The 22,397-nt window shown below is 46.4% G+C and overlaps 1 protein-coding gene across 2 annotated transcripts in view; it reads left to right on the top strand.

Moving 5' to 3' along the window:
- The window catches only part of LOC147102946 (voltage-dependent calcium channel gamma-1 subunit-like), a 44,908-nt gene extending 23,576 nt beyond the window's left edge, over positions 1-21,332 (top strand). Inside the window, exons 2-4 of one of the 2 annotated variants that reach the window (XM_085963921.1) lie at positions 8,505-8,579; positions 13,685-13,822; positions 17,311-21,332. In XM_085963921.1, coding sequence (XP_085820047.1) covers positions 8,505-8,579; positions 13,685-13,822; positions 17,311-17,537 — 440 coding nt within the window. In that variant the 3' untranslated portion in view covers positions 17,538-21,332. The remainder of the gene's footprint in view (positions 1-8,504; positions 8,580-13,684; positions 13,823-17,310) is intronic. The other variant, XM_085963922.1, reaches the window with a different exon arrangement.
- Positions 21,333-22,397: the final 1,065 nt, after the last annotated feature.

Raw genomic sequence — 22,397 nt, 5'->3', positions numbered from 1 at the left:
GTGCAGAACAGTTGACAAGTGTGGTAAAAATTTATGATAGTAATTTATCAATCCCAGGAATGACCTTAATTGTGAGACATTTTCAGGTGCTGGGGCTTTCATGACCGCTTCAATTTTTTCAGGTGACTTATGCAATCCTTCTTCGTTAATTATATGGCCACAATATGATATTTGTTTCTGGAAAAATTCGCACTTGGGGCGATTTGCTCGTAGGCCCCGTTCTCTCAGCCTAGTGAGCACCTGCTCCAAATTGGCAAGGTGCTCGTTGTCATTTTCTCCTGTTACAAGGATGTCGTCTAGGTAGCATTGAGTCCCCGGAATCCCTTGCAGGACTTGCTCCATAGCTCTTTGCCAGATAGCTGGAGCTGATGCTATTCCGAAAACCAGTCGATTGTACTGGTACAGGCCTTTGTGTGTGTTTATCGTGAGATACTTTTTAGAGGCCCCCTCAACCTCCATCTGTAGATATGCCTGTGCCAAGTCAATTTTGGTGAAACGTTTCCCTCCAGATAGTGAGGCGAAAATATCTTCTATCCTTGGAAGAGGATACTGTATCATGTGAAGGACCGGGTTTACAGTCACCTTGAAGCCCCCACAGATGCGAATTTTTCTCTGTTCTTCAGATTTATCATTATTCAACGTTTTCTTCATGACCGGGACGATGGGTGTTGCCCACTCGCTCCAATCTACCTTGGATAACACACCTGCTTTTTCCAAATTCTCCAGCTCTGCCTCGACTGCTGGACGAATTGTGTATGGCACCGGCCTTGCCTTAAAAAACTTGGGAATTGCCGCATCTTCCACTTTTATTGAGGCGGTGACACCTTTTCAAGGTTCCTAGTTCCTGTTGAAACACTTCTTTGGCGTTAGCCAAGATGTCTTTTAATCGTTCAGGTATGACATCATCATCATTTTTTTTCTTACTGGTCACCGTCAGTGCCTGAATGGAGTGCCAGTCTAAACGTATTTTCCTGATCCATTCACGTCCCAACAACGGTGGACCACCATCTTGCAGAACGTATAAATACAACTTCTGTATTTCCTTGCCATTGTATACAACAGGCACCTTTATTTTCCCTCTGGGGTATACTTTCTGCCCCGTATATGTCTTCAAGATAATGGATGTGTCTTTCAAAGGTATATGCGGAAATAGCCGCTCGTAATCCCGTCGACTTATGACGGTCAGAGCTGATCCTGTATCTAGCTCCATTTTAATTGGGGACCCCGCTATCATGAGGGTAACCCAAATGGTATGGTAATCCTCTTTGGCAATTACATTATGTAATTTGAGACAGCTTAGTCTCTTGTTTCCGGAGTCGCTATCGCTCTTCTAGTCTTCGGAGCTACTGTCCGTCATCATTTGTACCTTTCTGTACTTTTCCTTATTGATTTTTTTTCTGTCAGTGGATTTTTTGTTTCCAGATCGGCATACACGTGCAATGTGTCCCATCTTTCCGCATTGCCTGCATGCTTTGTCCTTGAACCAGCAGTCCCTCTGGTCATGGGTGGATCTGCCGCAGCGATAACATCTCTCTCAACCCCGTGTCATTTCATGGGTGCCGAAGTCCTGTGGCTTTTGCTGTATCTCTGCAGCTCCTCTTGCTGCTGCTTCGTATGATACAGCCACACTGAAAGCCTTGTCCAGTGTCAAATCTTTCTCAGAAAGTAGCCTTTTCTGTGTTCCTTCACTTAGGAGACCGCAGACAAATTTGTCTCGTAGAGAATCTGCCAGTCCTGCCCCGAATTGGCAGTGCTTTGACAGCTTTCTTAATTCGGTGAGGTAATCAGCGTTACTTTCATTCTTGTGCTGATTCCTCCTGAAGAATTTGAATCGTTCCGCTATCAGCAGCGGTGTTGGGTTTAAGTGCTCCTGTAGGGTATCAACAATCTCCTTAAAATTCTTGTCCATCGGTTTGGCTGGAGTGATTAAGTTTCGTAACAGCCCGTATGTCCTTGCGCCCATCAGATTTAGAAGTACCGATGCCTTTTTATCATCCTCTACTTCATTCGCTGTGCAATATACCTCCACTCTTTCCACATATGTGGTCCAATCGTCTATATCACTATCGAAAGCAGTAATATTGCCAGTCTTAGGCATCCTGAAAATCAAAAAATGGCGCCTCCCGCGCTTTCCTTTCTTCCCTACCGAGAAAAATGGTGCTTCCCGCCGCTGCTGACAACGCTGTTCTCCGCGGTTTTTTATTTACACAGATATTTTTAATAGTTGGAGACTCGTTCCCGCCGGACTCTCAATCACAGAATCACAGAAACCCCACAGTGCAGATAGAGGCCATTTCGGCCCATCGAGCCTGCACCGACACATATCCCACCCGATCCCCGTAACCACTATACCAACACATATCCCACCCTATCTCCGTAACCCCACACATTTTAATCCCCCTAACACTAAGGGTCAATTTATCATAGCCAATCAACCTAACCCGCACATCTTTGGACTGTGGGAGGAAACCAGAGTGCCCGGAGGAAACCCACGCAAACATGGGGAGAATGTGCAAACTCCACACAGACCGTCACCCGAGGCCGGATTCGAACCCAGGTCCCTGGCACTGTGAGGCAACAGTGCTAACCACTATGCCACCGTGCTCTGGGACTTTTCCCTCCCTCTGCTTGGTCCGAATGCCGACCTGCTTTGCAGCGCCGGCCGTCTCCCGAGTGCTCCACCCTCCGTCTCTGTTTGCCTCTGCCTTCCGACTCGCTGCTCGGCTCCGCTGCAGAGCCACCCGATCAAGCCCCAGCCCGCCGCCCAGGAAGGATTAGTGCAGTACCTGCCACCAGCCCGGCTAGCTGGTGAAACCACAGTTTTTTTTTTTTTCCTTTGACCTTCATCTGAGGAATCGATCTCCTTGAGGTGCTGCCGAATTGCAGGTAAGTCCGTTTCCAATTCGTCGCCACTGTTGTATCCGTGTGTTAATGGAGACACGGAATGCAGGAGTTGGTTTAACAGGTGTTTACTGAACAAAGTCTGGAGGTGAACTAAAAGATACAAGACGCTATACAGGCTTATATACCTGAGTGGTCACTACCGGTATTACAGTACACAGGGGCTCTTAAAGGTACATACACTACACCCCCCGTTTCCCACATCGGCCATCTTGTGGCCTCTCTGTGAGATTGTCAAGACTGGGGACAGTTTTGTCCTATCGGCCTGTACCCATTAGTTACCGGATGGAGATGTCCCAAATTCATTTTACATAGGACTCAGCATAGAAAAGAGACTTTTATGCTTTAAATATGGACTAGCACATTAATTTTATCGTGGTATACTAATCTATTATATTTAGTTTGGTGCGTGTGTGCGAGGTTTCATTGAAAATTCATTATAAGTAGCGTAGCTGTTATTCCTGTAGGTGGTACTTCGATAGGCCCTTTCAGTGTTAAAGATGTCACATTGTGTGACATACAATAGCTGCTATTTTATAGCGAGAGTAGATCACCTTGTGATTGCACGATCAGACCAACAGGCTCCCACAACTCACTCAAAATGCTTCCTGAATTCCACCCCCTCCTCCCATTTTTCTCCAATGCCCAAAATAATGATTTAAACCAAATTTAAAAATGCACAATTTTACATATTTCACAATAACTTGGTTGTATTTATTCGTTCAATTGTCTCGTGTTTTTAATTACTTCATTAAAGTTTTTGCTTGAAGGCCTCCACCTTTCCCAAATGCCTGGGCTTGATAGCTTTGCCCAGAGTTGTGAACTGTATTTGGATTGTGCAGTCTGAGCACGTGCAGCATACCAATTTTTCATAATGCATTGAGTCAGCTGTACTGATGGGATATTTTTCTTTAGCTTGTATGCCTTTCTAATCAGTAGCTTTTCTTCAAATAATTTTGAAAAACAAGAGGTCAAATTTCAGAAACTTTATTGATTAGGAAAAAAAGGAGGGCTTTTGGTAGATACAAAAGGCTAAAGACGGAGGAAGCCCTAGAGGAGTACAAAAAGTGCAGGGGGATACTTAAAAAAGAAATTAGGAGATCAAGGAGGGGCCATGAAATAACACTGGCAAGCAAAATAAAGGAAAATCTGAAGATGTTTTATAAGTATATTAAGGGTAAGAGGATAACTAGGGAAAAAATAGGGCCCATTAGGGACAAAAGTGGCAATCTGTGTGTGGAGCCGGAAGATGTAGGAGGGGTTCTAAATGAATTTTTTGCATCTGTTTTCACTATGGAGAAGGACGATGTAGACATAGAAATAGGGCGGGGGGACTGTGATATGCTCGAACATATTAACATCGAGAGGGAGGAGGTATTGGCGGTTTTAGCTGGCCTAAAAATGGATAAATCCCCAGGCCCGGATGAAATGTATCCCAGGCTGCTGTGTGAGGCAAAGGAGGAGATTGCGGGGGCTCTAACACATATATTCAGGACCTCTCTGGCCACAGGGGATGTGCCAGAGGACTGGAGAACCGCTAATGTAGTACCATTATTCAAGAAGGGTAGTAGGGAAAAACCGGGGAACTACAGGCCAGTGAGCCTAACATCAGTGGTAGGAAAATTATTGGAAAAAATCCTGAGGGACAAAATTTGTCTCCACTTGGAGAGGCAAGGATTAATCAGGGATAGTCAACATGGCTTTGTCAAGGGAAGATCATGTCTGACTAATTTGATTGAATTTTTTGAGGGGGTGACTAGGTGTGTGGATGAGGGTAACGCAGTGGATGTGGTATACATGGATTTCAGTAAGGCCTTCGATAAAGTCCCGCACAGGAGACTGGTCAAGAAGGTAAGAGCCCATGGAATCCAGGGTGCCTTGGCACATTGGATACAAAACTGGCTTAGTGGCAGAAGGCAGAGGGTGATGGTCGAAGGTTGTTTTTGTGACTGGAAGCCTGTGGCCAGTGGGGTACCACAGGGATCGGTGCTGGGTCCCTTGCTGTTTGTGGTCTACATTAATGACTTGGATATGAATGTAAAGGGTATGATCAGTAAGTTCGCGGATGATACAAAAATTGGTAGGGTGGTAAATAGCGAGGAGGGTAGCCTCAGTCTGCAGGACGATATAGATGGGTTGGTCAGATGGGCGGAACAGTGGCAAATGGAATTTAACCCGGAAAAGTGCGAGGTGATGCACTTTGGGGGGACTAACAAGGCAAAGGAATACACAATGAATGGAAAGACCCTAGGCAAGACGGAGGGTCAGAGGGATCTGGGTGTGCAAGTACACAGATCCCTGAAGGCGGCGGAACAGGTGGATAAGGTGGTAAAAAAGGCATATGGGATACTTGCCTTCATTAGCCGAGGCATTGAATATAAGAGCAAGGAGGTTATGATGGAGCTGTATAAAAAACTGGTTAGGCCACAGCTGGAATACTGTGTGCAGTTCTGGTCGCCACACTACAGGAAGGATGTGATCGCGTTAGAGAGGGTGCAGAGGAGGTTCACCAGGATGTTACCAGGGCTGGAGCGCTTCAGCTATGAAGAGAGACTGGGCAGATTGGGTTTGTTTTCCTTGGAGCAGAGGAGGCTGAGGGGGGACATGATTGAGGTGTACAAAATTATGAGGGGCATAGATAGGATGGATGCTGAGGAGCTTTTTCCCTTAGTAGAGGGGTCAATAACTAGGGGGCATAGATTCAAGGTAAAGGGCGGGAGGTTTAGAGGGGATTTGAGAAAGAATTTTTCCACCCAGAGGGTGGTTGGAGTCTGGAACTCACTGCCTGAAAGGGTTGTGGAGGCAGAAACCCTCACAACATTTAAGAAGCATTTGGATGTGCACTTGAAATGCCATAGCATACAAGGCTACGGGCCAAATGCTGGAATATGGGATTAGATTAGACAGGGCTTGATGGCCGGCGCGGACACGATGGGCCGAAGGGCCTCTATCCGTGCTGTATGACTCTATGACTCTATGAGATAAAATTTGTCGAGCTTTTTTTAAAGCGTGTGAGAGAAAAAATTATAATATTCTGATTACATACTTTGTGTTCTATAAGTTTCAGAAAGTGCATTAAGCTGAGAAAGAAAGAGAGACTAGGGACAGAGAGCATATGTGAGAGAGAGACTGGGGCCAGAGAGATGGGGAGAGACAGAAGGAGTGAGGGGGGAGTATTTTACATATATATAAAATTAGAGACACATTTCATGTTAATGTTAGTTCAATTTTCATTAAAAAGTTGAATTTTGAAGCCAATTAATTGTGTTTACTGACAGTTAGAAAAGGTCAATGACAGTTCCTTACACCTGTGAGACAGATCCTAATTGCTAATACCTATAAGAGAGGGAGACAGATGGATAAATAGAAAGGTAGACAGTGTCTTTCCTCATTCTAATTTTATTTATTTTAAAATAAGTTTTTAAAAAGTGAGCTGAATTTTAAATGAAGTAAAGCCTCTTTGAGGGAAACAGGAATTAGAGGAGAAAGAAGAAAGGAAAAGCAAAAGGGAAACAGGTTGAGCTGAGGGGTCCTCTGGTGTCTTGTCACTCAGCTTGGGGGGGGGGGGAGAAAGTGGGAGTTGGGGGAGTGGATGGAGGGTTAAGGGCAAGGTGATTGACAGCGAAGCAAGGACGGGGAGGATGTAGGGGTTGAATGGATGGATAGTTCAGAAGGAAAAAAGTTGGGGTAGTGATGGGAATTTGAAGGGGTGGTAGGAAAGGGAGGCTAGTGGGAAGTTGAAGGGGTAGGAGATGCTATAGGAGCGAAGGGGTTGGGGGAAGTGCACATGATTGGGGAGGGGATAAGTTGGGAGCCATCAAGGACCATATTTTCCCCACAATCCCCACTTCAAGTACATCCTGAATTACACTACACTACAACACCACATTACACCATTATACAGCGCACTACACACACATTACACCATTATACAGCGCACTACACACACCACATTACACCATTATACAGCGCACTACACACACCACATTACACCATTATACAGCGCACTACACACACACCACATTACACCATTATACAGCGCACTACACACACACCACATTACACCATTATACAGCGCACTACACACACCACATTACACCATTATACAGTGCACTACACACACCACATTATACAGCGCACTACACACCACACCACGCCACCACCCACCTTTAAAAAGAAGAGAGAAGCAGAAGAGAAGACAAAGAGAGATAAAAGCAAAAGACGAAATAAAGAGAAGCAGTAACACAGATATCAGAGACCAGTATGAAAGTGACCATATTCGGTGCTTTGGGCGTTCGGCTAGTCATAAATATTCTCTATCAGATACTGACATGGCCATTCCCCCTTTGGAGATATTGCGTCGATGTTCAATTAGTGAGTAATTAAGACTTATATTTACATAGCATTGCACCATGTCTCAAAGTATTTCATGTACAATGATGTGCAGTGACTGCAGCCAAATGCCATATCAGGGTACCACTAACAGCAGTGAGATGAATGGCCAGTTAATCTGTTTTTGGTGGTGTTGTTTGAGGTAGGAATGTTGGCCAGGGCTCCAGGAGAACTCGCTGCTCTTCTTCTAATAGTGTCCTGGAATCTGTAACATCTACCCGAACAGACATCTGAAGGACAGCACTTCCAACACTGCAGCTTTCCCTCATTGCCTCACTGGGGTGCCAGCCCTTGATGTAGGGCTCAAACCCACAACCTTGTGATTGGGAAGTGAGAGTGTCACCAACTGAGTTAAGAAGAACTCAGCAAATAATTTTTTTGGGGGGGACCTAACCCCTTCAAAAAAGAATTAGATAAATATCTCATTAAGAAGTGGTATTGTAGGTTAAGGATAGACATGGATGATGAAACACTTAGGAATACCATGATTCTTCTATTGCTGGGACATGCACGAATCATCCATTTGGAAATTAACTGTTTAGAGTCAAAAGACGTGGTTTGTAAGATTGAATTAATATCCTAGAGTTTCATTTGAATATTTGTAAGAGTCAGGGCAACATTTCATTTAGAGCTTTGCCTTGAAGGTTTAACTAGTATTTGGTCAACAGCCTCAGAAGCGTGGGTGGGTTGGGTAGATTCCATAGCAGAGGGAAACTCGACAGTATTTATAGAGGGAGTGACCTTGATGGGCCAATTTTTAAAATGATTATTCATTCACAGGATGTTGGCATTGCTGGCAAGGCCAGCATTTATTGCCCATCCCTAATTGCCCTCGAGAAGGTGGTGGTGAGCTGCCTTCTTGAACCGCTGCAGCCCGTGTGGTGAAGTTATTCCCACAGTGCTGTTAGGGAGGGAGTTCCAGGATTTAGACCCAGCGACGATAAAGGTACGGCCGATATAGTTCCAAGTCAGGAATGTATGTGACTTGGAAGGGAACTTGGAGGTGGTGGTGTTCCCATACGCCTGCTGCCCTTGTCTTTCTAGGTGGTAGAGGTCACGGGTTTGGGAGGTGCTGCTGAAGAAGCCTTGGCGAGTTGCTGCAGTGCATCTTGTAGATGGTACACACTGCAGCCATGGTGCTTGTTCGAAATAAACTGAACCGTAAGGATGTCCCAGTGCCCAATTCACTTTGCTATTTTACTTTTGTTTAGAATATAACTGCACGTACTTCAAGCACTTCACGTCAGGAGAGAATGCAGAGGTATTCCAAGTTACCACTCAGAAGGGTAAGTGCCCTGCGAGCTATGGGATCGTTCTCAGCTGTGGGATAAACTCTGCCAATTATCCATCAGGTATCTTTATCCTGAAGAGTATCTGATGCTGTAATAAAGAATACTGAACATAGCACACATAAGAGCATAAGAATTAGGAGCAGGAGTCGGCCATTTAGCCCTTCGAGCCTGCTCCACCATTCAATGAGATCATGCTGATCTTCGACCTCAACTCCACTTTCCTGCCTGATCTCCATATCCCTTGATTCCCCTAGAATCAAAAATCTATCTATCTCAGCCTTGAATATATTCAACGATTGAGCATCCACAGCCCTTTGGGACAGAATTCCAAAGATTCACTACCCTCGGAGTGAAGAAATTCCTCCTCATCTCAGTCTTAAATGGCCGACCCCTTATCCTGAGACTATGCCTCCTAGTTCTAGACTCTCCAGCCAGGGGAAACAACCTCTCCGCATCTACCCTGTCAATCCCCCTCAGAATCTTATATGTTTCAATGAGATCACCTCTCATTCTTCTAAATTCCAGAGAGTATAGGCCCAATCTACACAATCTCTCCTCATAGGACAGCCCTCTCATCCCACAATTTTTAAACGTGACTGTACTACTGGTGAAGGGGTGATAGAGATACTGTCAACCTCACAAGTTAAAAAAGACAGCTGTTAGGTGGAGACACATTCACTATTCCGTAACCTACTCCTGCCACCACCCCCCCCCAAAATTTTTTTTCCCCCTTCCTACTCTGGTGGCTCTGACTCTTTTCAGGATATGGCTCCACAGGCATTATGGCCACCTCACTGAAGTGAGAATTCTTCATGTGCGAGTCTAAAGGGCCATTTCATCAGGAGGGACATCAGTCAGGCCTGATCCCGTGCTCACTTGACATCCAGGTGCACTTTCCCAGCAGAGGTCTCTGGACAGCAGGAATCTTCAATCCTTCATTAGCTCACAGTATTCCAGACATGTACAACACAGAACGTCATGGCCTGGCTGAGAGCAGGTAACTCAACACAGATCAAAGATCAAACCGGAGGCTGTTTCCGGGTCTGTACCGAGTCCCAGAGGATGTTTCCTGGTCTGTACCGAGTCCCAGAGGATGTTTCCTGGTCTGTACCGAGTCCCAGAGGCTGTTTCCTGGTCTGTACCGAGTCCCAGAGGCTGTTTCCGGGTCTGTACCGAGTCCCAGAGGCTGTTTCCGGGCCTGTACCGAGTCCCAGAGGCTGTTTCCGGGTCTGTACCGAGTCCCAGAGGATGTTTCCGGGTCTGTACCGAGTCCCAGAGGATGTTTCCTGGTCTGTACCGAGTCCCAGAGGCTGTTTCCGGGTCTGTACCGAGTCCCAGAGGCTGTTTCCGGGTCTGTACCGAGTCCCAGAGGATGTTTCCTGGTCTGTACCGAGTCCCAGAGGATGTTTCCGGGTCTGTACCGAGTCCCAGAGGCTGTTTCCGGGTCTGTACCGAGTCCCAGAGGCTGTTTCCGGGTCTGTACCGAGTCCCAGAGGATGTTCCCGGGTCTGTACCGAGTCCCAGAGGCTGTTTCCGGGTCTGTACCGAGTCCCAGAGGCTGTTTCCGGGTCTGTACCGAGTCCCAGAGGCTGTTTCCTGGTCTGTACCGAGTCCCAGAGGCTGTTCCCGGGTCTGTACCGAGTCCCAGAGGCTGTTTCCTGGTCTGTACCGAGTCCCAGAGGCTGTTTCCGGGTCTGTACCGAGTCCCAGAGGCTGTTTCCGGGTCTGTACCGAGTCCCAGAGGCTGTTTCCGGGTCTGTACCGAGTCCCAGAGGCTGTTCCCGGGTCTGTACCGAGTCCCAGAGGCTGTTTCCGGGTCTGTACCGAGTCCCAGAGGCTGTTTCCGGGTCTGTACCGAGTCCCAGAGGCTGTTTGCGGGTCTGTACCGAGTCCCAGAGGCTGTTTCCGGGTCTGTACCGAGTCCCAGAGGATGTTTCCTGGTCTGTACCGAGTCCCAGAGGATGTTTCCGGGTCTGTACCGAGTCCCAGAGGCTGTTTCCGGGTCTGTACCGAGTCCCAGAGGCTGTTTCCGGGTCTGTACCGAGTCCCAGAGGCTGTTTCCGGGTCTGTACCGAGTCCCAGAGGATGTTTCCCGGTCTGTACCGAGCCCCAGAGGCTGTTTCCGGGTCTGTACCGAGTCCCAGAGGCTGTTTCCCGGTCTGTACCGAGTCCCAGAGGCTGTTTCCGGGTCTGTACCGAGTCCCAGAGGCTGTTTCCGGGTCTGTACCGAGCCCCAGAGGCTGTTTCCGGGTCTGTACCGAGTCCCAGAGGCTGTTTCCGGGTCTGTACCGAGTCCCAGAGGATGTTTCCGGGTCTGTACTGAGTCCCAGAGGCTGTTTCCCGGTCTGTACCGAGTCCCAGAGGCTGTTTCCCGGTCTGTACCGAGTCCCAGAGGCTGTTTCCCGGTCTGTACCAAGCCCCAGAGGCTGTTTCCCGGTCTGTACCGAGCCCCAGAGGCTGTTTCCGGGTCTGTACCGAGCCCCAGAGGCTGTTTCCGGGTCTGTACCGAGTCCCAGAGGCTGTTTCCCGGTCTGTACCGAGTCCCAGAGGCTGTTTCCGGGTCTGTACCGAGTCCCAGAGGCTGTTTCCGGGTCTGTACCGAGTCGCAGAGGATGTTTCCGGGTCTGTACCGAGTCCCAGAGGCTGTTTCCGGGCCTGTACCGAGTCCCAGAGGCTGTTTCCGGGTCTGTACCGAGTCCCAGAGGCTGTTTCCGGGCCTGTACCGAGTCCCAGAGGCTGTTTCCGGGTCTGTACCAAGTCCCAGAGGCTGTTTCCGGGTCTGTACCGAGTCCCAGAGTCTGTTTCCGGGTCTGTACCGAGTCCCAGAGGCTGTTTCCGGGTCTGTACCGAGTACCACGCCAGGTGTTTCATGTATGCTGGATTTTCATTAAAATTATGATTTTATAAAATTGCTGAAAAAAACTGAATTGATCCCAGTACTGAAAACCCTGAGCAAACACCAGAATGATCTTATCCAGAGAGCGATACAGCAAAGAAGGCGGACATTCGGCCCATCGTGCCTGTGCCGGCCAAGATTGCTATCCTGTCCCTTTAAAAATGTTTCACTCGCACAGAACCTGTCGCCCTGAAAATCTTCTGCCCGATCTCGCCTTGAAAAAGGTGTCAGACAAATGGTGTTTAAAAATTGGAACCTAAAAACCACAATTTGTGTTAAATAGAGAAGCTCCAAAGCTTAAATTTTCGGAGGATGCACCAGCACATTGGGTTATTGGCTCTTTCATGGAAAACATTCAGCTTCAGAACTTAAGGCAGGTGACTGAATAAACTTTTTAAAATTTATTCATACAGGTAGACTATCCTTTATCCGAAAACCGAAAACCTCTAAAAACCGAAAGTTTTTTCGTTCAGCGTGAGTCGTGCGCACGACATGACCAGAGTGGCGCACGACTTACGCTGAGTAGAGCAGAGGGTCACAGAGTTCCCTCCTGGGTAGGAGATTGCAGGCCGAGCCGGGCAGTGTGAAGGAGGTACCGGGAGAGTGAACCCAATACAGCGGCCGGTCCGATAGCTGCAGCGGCCCGTCCGATATTCTTTTTTTCCCCCCCCCCACACCCGACCCGACCCCCGACCCGTCTGATATTCTTTTCTCCCGACCCAACCCGAACCGCGGCCCGTCCGATATTCTTTTCTCCATCCCCACCCGACCTGATTTGCGGGCCAGCTTAGTAGGAGTCAGCCGATATCCGGCTTTCCAGAGAAGCAGGAAGGGGAATGAGACACGGAACAGTCGCAAGAGGTAGCCTGAACTTTTAAAATTTATATTAAATACAAATTTCCCAGTCTTATAATAATACCTTCTGAAATCCGAAAAATTCCGAAAACCGAAACTCAGCTGGTCCCAAGGCTTTCGGATAAGGGATAGTGCACCTGTACTTGGGATGTGGGCATCGCGGGCAAGGTCAGCATTTTGTTGCCCATCCCTAATTGCCCCCGAGAAGGTGGTGGTGGTGAGCCTCCTTCTTAAACCGCTGCAGTCCGTGTGGTGAAGGTGCTCCCACAGTGCTGATAGGGAGGGGGGTTCCAGCATTTTGACCGAGCGACGATGAAGGAATGGCCAATATGTGTCCAATGCGGGATGGTGCGTGACTTGGAGGTGACAGTGTTCCCCTGCAACCTGCTGCCTTGTCCTTCTAGGAGGTGGAGGCCGTAGGTTTGGGAGGTGATGGTAAAGCAGCCTTGGCGACTTGCTGCATATACGTCTGCGATGCCTGATAATGAGCTGTTCTGTAACCTAGCAGATCAGATAGATCTGTCAGTATTACGTCTGCTGTTTTATTTCTGTCTGGGGTACGGTTCCAGGAATATATTTCAGGCATCTTCTGATACCTTGCCCAAGTGCCTATTCCTCATGTAAGTGGCCGAGGCAGCGAGTGGGGGGGGAGCGGAGCCTCACCTCACAACCCATATTGCCACTCCAGCTGAGACTAACTAACTCAGCGGCCCAGGCACGAGTTAAACTTCCTGCTCTTTATGGTTCAGTACCACACTGGGCAGGGCCCTTAACCACTGAGCCACCAGGGCTAATATTATGTTTGCTCACCTGTAGAGGCTGCACCATTTATTCCACTGGAATGCCACGGCCTGGAAATTCGATGGCGCTGTGTCCATTTTTCAGGCCCAACACGGGCGCCTAAAGATCCAGTATGGCGGGCGGGGCGTGAGCGCTCATTACATGCCGAAAGTGCGCCACCCACCATATTGGCAAAGGCAGAGACAGAGGCGTCCAGGGAGGGCGCCTGAAACAGTTGTCAGGTCCTTTGCATATGCAAATGGGGGGGGCCTAACGCCTGTTTGAGGCCCCCTTTGCAAAATTGGGCTGCCCTGAACACTGCCGGCGCAAACTAAATTCTAGGCCCACATCTTTGGATTTTGCAGACTAATGTAAAATGAGGATTATACTTCAGGGAGATTTATTTTCAAACGGTTGCTGTGCACGTCCACTTTACTTATTGACTGGCATCCCAGTATCGATCTTCCTGGGAGTAGACAAAATAGCTTAGCAGCGAGTGAGTGAGCCAGCGAACACATTTCTGCTCAAATAATCCATGGTCTTTTTGCACCTGTTGCTCTTTCTCCAGAATACAGTATATCAGCAGCAGCCATTGCCATTATCAGCGTGGGCTTCATGGTGCTCGGCACAGTCTGCGTACTGTTGTCCTTCAACAAGAGACTGGATTATTTCCTGAAACCGGCTGGCATGTTCTTCCTCTTCTCAGGTAGGTCTGTCTCTGTGCTGTGGTCAGAGAGTTAACAGCCGTACTTACTGCCTTCTGACCAGACTTGTAGGAACCTCTTAAATTTCTTTTCCATTAAAGCCTGTTTTTCATTGAGATAACACTTGGGCAAATTGCACGTCGCATGATGGGATGACCTCGACAAAATATTCTTCATCTTTCATGGGCATGCTGAATTGAGACAGAGATAGCACTGATGGGGTGAAAAAAAATCAACAGGAACCACTCAGAATATCTTAATTAACGGCCCAGAATTTGCTGAAACTGTAATGGTGTGAATGAGGCTCGCCGTTATTGATGTTTAAATCGGACAGCAACTTGTGGCGAGGAAGAGCTATCCCGTGAATTGCAAATCGGCACAAGTTGCTGGACTAATTGCACCGTTCCGCCGATAGCTTTGCGAAAACGGCATCTCGCCCTCAACCTCCCCAAGAGTTCGATGAAGTTGCTGCATTTGCACATTAATTGCCTATTAAACTTGTCGTAGATAGTTAAGTCTAGTGATTAGGGAGAAAAGGATAGACCGAGTAATTACAGGCCAGTCAGCCTAACCTCGGTGGTGGGAAAATTATTGGAAAGAATTCTGAAGGACAGGATAAATCTTCATTTAGAAAGACACGGATTAATCAAAGATAGTCAGCACGGATTTGTTAAGGGAAGGTTGTGTCTGACAAACTTGATTGAATTTTTTGAGGAGGTAACAAGGAGGGTAGTGCGTTTGATGTAGTGTATATGGACTTTAGCAAGGGTTTTGATGATAAGGTTCCACATGGCAGACTGGTCATGATGTTAAAAGCCCATGGGATCCAGGGCAAAGTGTCAAGTTGGATTCAAAACTGGCTCGGAGACAGGAAGCAGAGTGTGATAAATCCAGAAAGTGGAACAAGGAACTCAGAGGCTAGATGTTAGAATTAACACGAGTACTTTATTAACAACTGGGAAACACGTTTACAGACAGCCTGCATCAGCATCCTGGCATTCCACCTTGTGCTGACCTATACAGGAAGCAAACCTCTGACCTTAGTAGCAGCATTGGCCACAGCACCACCTGGTGGATAACCTTAATCATAACATCCCAGATTACTATACAGAGGGTAATGGTTGATGGGTGTTTTGTGACTAGAAGGCTGTTTCCAGTGGGGTTCCATACTAGGTCCCTTGCTTTTTGTGGTATGTATCAACGATCTTGACTTGAAAATAGGGGGTATGATCAAGAAGTTTGCAGAGGATACTAAAATCGCCTGTGTGGTTGATACTGAAGAAGGAAGCTGTAGATTGCAGGAAGATATCAATAAATTGGTCAGGTGAGCAGAACAGTGGCAAATGGAGAAGTGTGAGGTAATGCATTTGGGGAGGGCTAACCAGGAAAGGGAATACACATTAAATGGTAGGACACCGAGTACTGTAGAGGAACAAAGGGACCTTGAAGTGCATGTCCACAGATCCCTGAAGGTAGCAGGCCAAGTAGATAAGGTGGTTAACAAGGCATACGGAATGCTTGCCTTTATTAGCCATGGCATAGAATATAAGAGCAGGGTGGGTTATGCTTCAACCATATAAAACACTAGTTAGGCCTCAGCTAGAGTACTGCGTGCAGTTCTGGTCGTCACATTACAGGAAAGATGTGATTGCACTAGAGAGGGTAGAGAGGAGATTTACAAGGATGTTGCCGGGAGTAGAGAATCTTAGCTGTGAGGAAAGTCTGGATAGGCTGGGTCTGTTTTCTTTGGAACAGAGGAGGCTGAGGGGAGACCTTATTTAGGTGTATAAAGTTATGAGGGGCATAAAGTGGATAGAAAGGACCTATTTCCCTTAGCAGAAGGGTCAAAAACCAGGGGGCACAGATTTAAAGTAATTGGTGAAAGGTTTAGAGGGGATTTGAGGAGAAATTTCTTCACCCAGAGGGTTGTGGGGGTCTGGAACTCACTGCCTGAAAGGGTGGTAGAGGCTGAAACCCTAACCACATTAAAAAAGTACTTGGATGTGCACTTGGGATGCTGTAACCTGCAGGGCTACGGACCTAGAGCTGGGAAGTGGGATTAGGCTGGATAGCTCTTTGTTGGGCGGCGTGGACACGATGGGCCGAAATGGCCTCCTTCCGTGCTGTAACTTTCTATGATTCTATTCTATGATTAGCAGTGTAAATACACTTTTAATGACATGATAATTGTTAATGACTGCCAATCAATCTGTCTGGCCCAGAAAGTGAACAATTAAAAGTGTGGAGTCTCATTCCTTCAGGTAGTGAATTGTTGTCGGGCGATTTTAAAAATGTCTTTTTCTCTCTCTTAATCCACTCGTTCTGTACCTAATTTGACATTGAATTCACTGATTCTACTTCATCCTCCTTCTCAATCCTTCCTCTGTTTATTTCTCAATCCTTTACTCTCATTAGTTAAGGAGCTAGATTGTTTGGTTAAGGAGATACGCTGATGGTCCCATTGTTCAAGGTCCCAGACGCCCTCGGCGTGCCGTTATCAGCTTGCACTTCCAGCAACTTGGTTGGCAACATTTTTAAAAGCCTAAATGTGCATGAACAAGTCTAACTAACAGGGCCCCACCGGGAGACGCCCTGCTCCAGTAAAATTTGGGCCGCTACTTTTCATTCCCTCCCTGTAGCCTTGCAGGTGCTGACTCTCGCTGGGATGTGGTTCCTCAGCCACAAGTGGTCATTTTACACGGTCTGTGCGGCTCACTTGTTGCACCTCAGCTCTGAACCATTCGACTCACTTTTATCATTTTAATTAATTACCTGGTGTTTGTTATAAATTGAACACAAGACAAGGAGCTGTGGTTTGCATGATCTATGTATCCCACAGGTGATGCCCAGTCATAACTCACTCAAGGCTTCACATTTCAGAGTTATTTAGTCAACCCATTTGTGAAAGGTAATCAATTTAACCAGTGGGTTCCCCTGGAGTCAGGCAGCACCAGATCGGATCTCAGACTGAGAGAAAAGTTGCGACTCCCTTAAATAAATGGAGTGGGCCTGGGACGTAGGAAACCTCTCCTCGTCATTGATGTCACCAGACGGGCACTGGAAGGAAGGAGACCAGAGCACTTTACTTCAAAATAACTCCTCCCTCTTGTGCATGGCTGTATCACCGGGTACAACATAAATTGTCCAGGAGGTCAAACTATGGGATGTGCGATCAAATTTTGTTTGGGGCGGGGGGAGGTTAGTGGGAGGGGAAGGTAAAATACTCCGTATGATCTTCGTAAAGGTTCAAAATCACAATTTGCGGTTGTGAAACCATTGGAACACTACAGGAGAATTTCCTGAGTGCTGTGAGGTTTCTGCCTGGCAAGGTCCGTCAGACAATACAGTCCAGCCACTCAGTGCCCAAGGAGCCACCCTGCAGAAGAGTTGAACGAAGCATGAATGTGTCTTTCTGAATGTGAAATTCTGTTCTTTATGCCCACAAGTGGTGCTGCCAGCTCCTGACTCGTTCCACCTGACTTTGTTACAGGGCTGTGCATCATCATTTCTGTGGAGGTCATGCGACAATCAGTGAAACGGATGATAGACAGCAAAGAGACCATTTGGATCCAGTACCACTACTCCTGGTCCTTCGCTTGCGCCTGTGCTGCCTTCGTCATCCTCTTCATCGGCGGGATCACCCTTCTTCTGATCTCTCTGCCACGCATGCCCCAAAACCCATGGGAGACGTGCATGGATGCACCACCAGAGCAGTGAAAAAACAGAGGAACAAATCAAACACCGCAAAGTACTCACTTTGTAACACAACAATTTTACAGGCAGGGATATGGGTGCTGAATTTTGGAAAGCATGGTGATGGTGATTAAAGAGGGAGGCTCATTAGCAGGGCTTTTTTTTTCTTTTAAAAAAAGAACTATGACTTAAATTACAAAGACGTTTGATTAACATCCTTTGCCTATTTAAAAAAGAGAACCGAGACTGCTGGAAATCAAATAAAAATAGAAAATGCCAGAATGTTCAGGATGTCAATCGGAGAAAGAGGGATTAATATGCCAGGCTTGCCGTGCCCTGAACATTAACCTTTCACTCTCTCTCAGATTCCTGCTGCACATTTTCTATTTTATTTTCAGTGGTACAGACCTAGCAAGGGTTGCTCGCAGAGTGCGAATAAATACACACAGTTAATGGTGAATCATCGGAGGGTTTATGCCTGTAACTGTACTGATGGTAGCTTTGCTCGCTCACAGTTGGCCTCATGGCAGTATCACCCACACTGTTTTCAGCACTCACTGTTTGTGAGACTCTCTTTGAATATTAATTATCTGATTCACAACATGGAAGGGGCCACATAAGCAGATCTCGCTGTTGTAGATTATTGTGAGTGTGCTGTGTTCTCACAACTGCAGATTAAGCATCAGAGCCTCAAACAAACCACCTTGAATGGCTTTAAAGGTTAATAAATTCAGATCTGCACAACATCTCATTTTGCATATAGTCTAGCCATCATTTATCTCCAGATTTATGCTTCCCTAGAAATTTAATTCTTAAACACAGTTTGTTGCAAGTTTTTGTAGTGTATTAACATAAATATCAGTAAGCATTTATTACAGTGTTTACTGTGGAGCATTTGTAAATATTCAAAATATATTCTTGATGCAAAACATGGTTTAACACATTTACAAAACAATAAATAAATTGGAATTTAACATGTATGCTTAACTCAGCCCCATTGTCAAACCCTCACCCTGCTCGGTGTGTGCTATTGATATTTTTTGATGTTTTTAAATTGACTAATTCAGGGGGAATAGCTACAATAATCCAAAATACAGTCTGGAAAAAATAATTTAAAAAAGCTAACAAAAAATCTGTAGGTCAACCACAAAAAGGAGATTTCAGCACTGGACTATTTTATATTATAATACACCACTTTCACACACTAGTTTGGTAGATGGGATTCGACTTCTCTCTTCTTTCACCCCCACAGTTACAAGGTTTTGAGCTTTGTGTCCTTTGAGCATGCATTTGCATTTTAACTGCATGGCAGCCCCTTTTTATAAACACGCACACACACATATTCACACAAACATCTTCAATAAAGAAATGAGATAAAAGACTCTCGGGGGAGGAATTTTTCAAGCGTTTTTCCTGAAATTGGATGCAGGTTGTGAGTGTTTTTGCCTCCCCGGGAGTCAGTACATTACTGATTGTGGAGGGCAGTGCCTTTAAAAAAAAAAATCTTTCGGGGGATGTGGCGTCGCTGGCAAGGCCAGCATTTATTGCCCAACCCTGAAGTTGCTCTGTCCAGTGGATCGAGCGAGAGTTGATGAATCTGGCCACTTTTTCCTCACCTTTTTGTTCGTACGCATGTTCTCTGTAACACAACTTCGCATTACAGTATGTGTGGCTTCTGAAATCTGCAGTGAGGAGGGTTACCACATTGGTCGTGAAAATGAGTCTCTTGAACATTGTGCTTTGAACTGCATACACAGTGTTCTTCCGACAAAGACAGGTAAGTGGAGTTGAGGTACAGATCACTCCTGATCTAATTGGAATGGCGGAGCAGGCTCGAGGGGCTGAATAGCCTATTCCAGTTCCTATTTATGTACTGCGTCCTCCACGTAAGCACAAGTAAACAAGTTTTAAAAGAAGAATGCAGCAGATGGCAACTACAGCAAAGTTCTTTGCATCAAACTATACTTGGCCAAATTTATATTAGCTGGAGTATGAGAGGGCAAAGACATCTGAAAAAAAATTGAACAAGTTAAAATAAGGTCTAAAGGATTTATTTTGGTTAGTTGGTGTGAACCCCAGATTCATGTTCAAAAGTCTCCAAAACCAAATTACTGAGAAATCACATAGGTAGCAATTACAGTTGACCCTTGTGAGGTCCACTAAGTTCAGAGAGCTCAGGTGCAGGTTGGCACGATCCAAAGTTTAGGAACACGCAAAAGTAGGTGAGTGCACTGCTGGAGTTTAACTAGCTAAATCTGCACAGCCTACTAAGCACACAACCCTGCTAAGCTTCCTCTCCTTGTCCAGCCAGGATCATCTTACCCATGAGGGCAGTGGATTGAGGGGTTATCAAAAGAAATAATAGATTAAAGGACGTGGGAACACAGCTGGACAAATGGAAGGTTTCCTTTGTTTAAATTGACTCAATGGCCAGTTGTTCTTTATACTGTATGCAGGAAACACGTCACATCCGAGGTACCCGTTAAAAGTTTAGCTCAATTATTACAGTTTGTTTAGTCATGAGTATCTGAGCTAAATTACCAGAGAAGTGTTGACATTAAAAATAGTCCATTACAACTCAACACGAGATAAAATAGTAAAATGAAGCAATGGTTTGGGTTCTGTAATACAGTAAGGGGATATTTAGTGTTTCACTCAAATTGCCATACCAAGACTTGTAAAATGAAAACCGATTGAGCATAATTTTGTATCTATGCCACAAGTGTTTAGTATTTTATACAAAAATATTCTAACGTTTCCTGATTTTTATTCATCCACGGGGTGTGGGCGTCTCTGGCAATGCCAGCATTTATTGCCCATCCCTAACTGCCTTCGAGAAGGTGGTGGTGAGCTGCCTTGCTAGGCCATTTCAGAGGGCAGTTAAGAGTCTGGAGTCACATATAGGCCAGACCAGGTAAGGATGGCAGATTTCCTTCCCTAAAGGACATTAGTGAACCAGATGGGTTTTTACGACAATCTGGTGGTTATATGGTCACTGATGCTAGCTTTTTCCTCTTCCCCTGAAGATGCAGAATCCTGCTGGGATATAGTTGCACAGGTGGCAGCAGTCCTCTGGCACTTTCCCCCAAGTGCATGTTCTTCACGTGAGAGTCTGGACTGTGAATGTTGGCAGGTTACTTGACAATGGGGCAATCATAGACTGAGCCTGGTCACGTTTATCAATGCCCCTTCCAGCAGGTGTCAATCAAGATCAGGAAACCTTCCCAATTGTTGCCCCCCCCCACCTCGTCTAGGCACTGAGGCCAATTATAGCACCTTACCGGCCATCCCAGCTGTGCTCAGTGGATTTGGGATTGAACCTGGACCTTCCGGGTCTGTAGGACTCTTCACCACACCAGGTGGAGCAGTTCCTTGTGCAGTTTGTTACTGTCACTTGTGGACTGACCACAAGCCACCTCTGTGCAATGGGGCATACCAAACTAGAATCATTCTGGAGGATAATACGGTCATCAAAACAATGCAGGCCCCATTATTATTGTGCAGCACTAATATTCCAGCTAACAATACAATTTAAGTGCATGGTAGCAGGCTGCATGACCATAGCCAGCAACTGGAACCCAATGCATGTTATCAGATAGTATGTGTGTGACTATTGTATTGTACTATAACGGTCAGGGGATGGACTTCGCACTTACCATTCTCAGACTGACCTTCTGTCTTAACAATGAATGACTTAATTTTATCTTACTTCTACTACACTTGTAAAACTGTCATTTAGAAAAAAAAAATGTTTCTTTACCAAATTGTTGGCATTTCTTGAATTAAAAATGTAAATAAATGAACAAAATGTACAAAAGAGCCACTTCATAAGCAATGAATTGTTAATATGACTTTTTTTTTTTTTTTTAAAGAACTTCAACATCTAGTTGTTAACATGATTTCAGTACATTGCACAAAAGCTTCACCCCCCCATTGCCAACTCCATGAATGGTGCTATGATAGGTGGGAGGTTAAGAGAGACCGAGGAGTCGCGAGGGTAGGGTTGCCAACCTGGAGTCTCCTCCAATTAAAGATTAATCCCCAGGACATTGGTGTGAGCAACCAGGAGAAAAATGGTGTCAGTTTTCCAAGAGAAGGATAAAAAGAAAAAGGCTGTTTAACTGAACGGGGTGGCTGGAGGTCATGAGACCAGGAGTACGCCCAGAGTTGACAACCCTATTCATGGGTGGATATTAACTTCTGTTGGCCGAGAGCTGCGGCCCATTGAGAGGGCCGACCCTTATTAACATATGTGTGGCAAGCTGTACACCTTGAACGGGGGGCCCCACTGCAGCCAAGCAGCTCTGGGCCAGTGGGGCTGGGGAAAAAAAGGTAGACCCGAGGAGGGAAGGGGGCGGTTGAGAACACAGAGGAGGGGGGAGACCGGGGTGCGGAGACCCGCAGTATTCTGGCGGAGCCTGGAGGAGCACGCCCAGCCCCGCAAAAATAACCTGAGCACTTCGTTCGCTTCCGCACTTCCCTCGAAGGGCTGTTTGGCCTGGTTTTACTGAGCAGAGCACCCATGTGCCTGATTTCAGGCAGGTTCCTTGGCTGCCCACGGAAACGGGGGAGGGAATATGGCGGCAACGGCAAGTCCTCCACTACAATTTTAACTCTGCTACTGCCCCCCAGTGGAGGGAGTTAAAATAGTCTCTTTAGACTCGACGCTCAACAAGTCCAACCCATTCAGAATAATCGACAAAGCTAATAGAATGTTGAGCTATATAGCAGAAACTGTAGAACGGGGCCAAAAGTTTCCGCTTTGAGCAGAGTGAACCGGGCGCAAATTCTGTTAGTTTTGTTAAGTGTTTTTTTTAAGCTCAAGTTTCCACTCAAACTTATTTGCATATCGCAAAACATAAAATCAGTGCAATCGGGCTGCGT

Source organism: Somniosus microcephalus, chromosome 21 (assembly GCF_052327205.1).
Source record: "Somniosus microcephalus isolate GS21.2 chromosome 21, FLI_Smic_1.0, whole genome shotgun sequence".
NCBI classification, from domain to species: Eukaryota; Metazoa; Chordata; class Chondrichthyes; order Squaliformes; family Somniosidae; genus Somniosus; species Somniosus microcephalus.
This window is presented reverse-complemented; position numbering and strand designations above follow the sequence as displayed.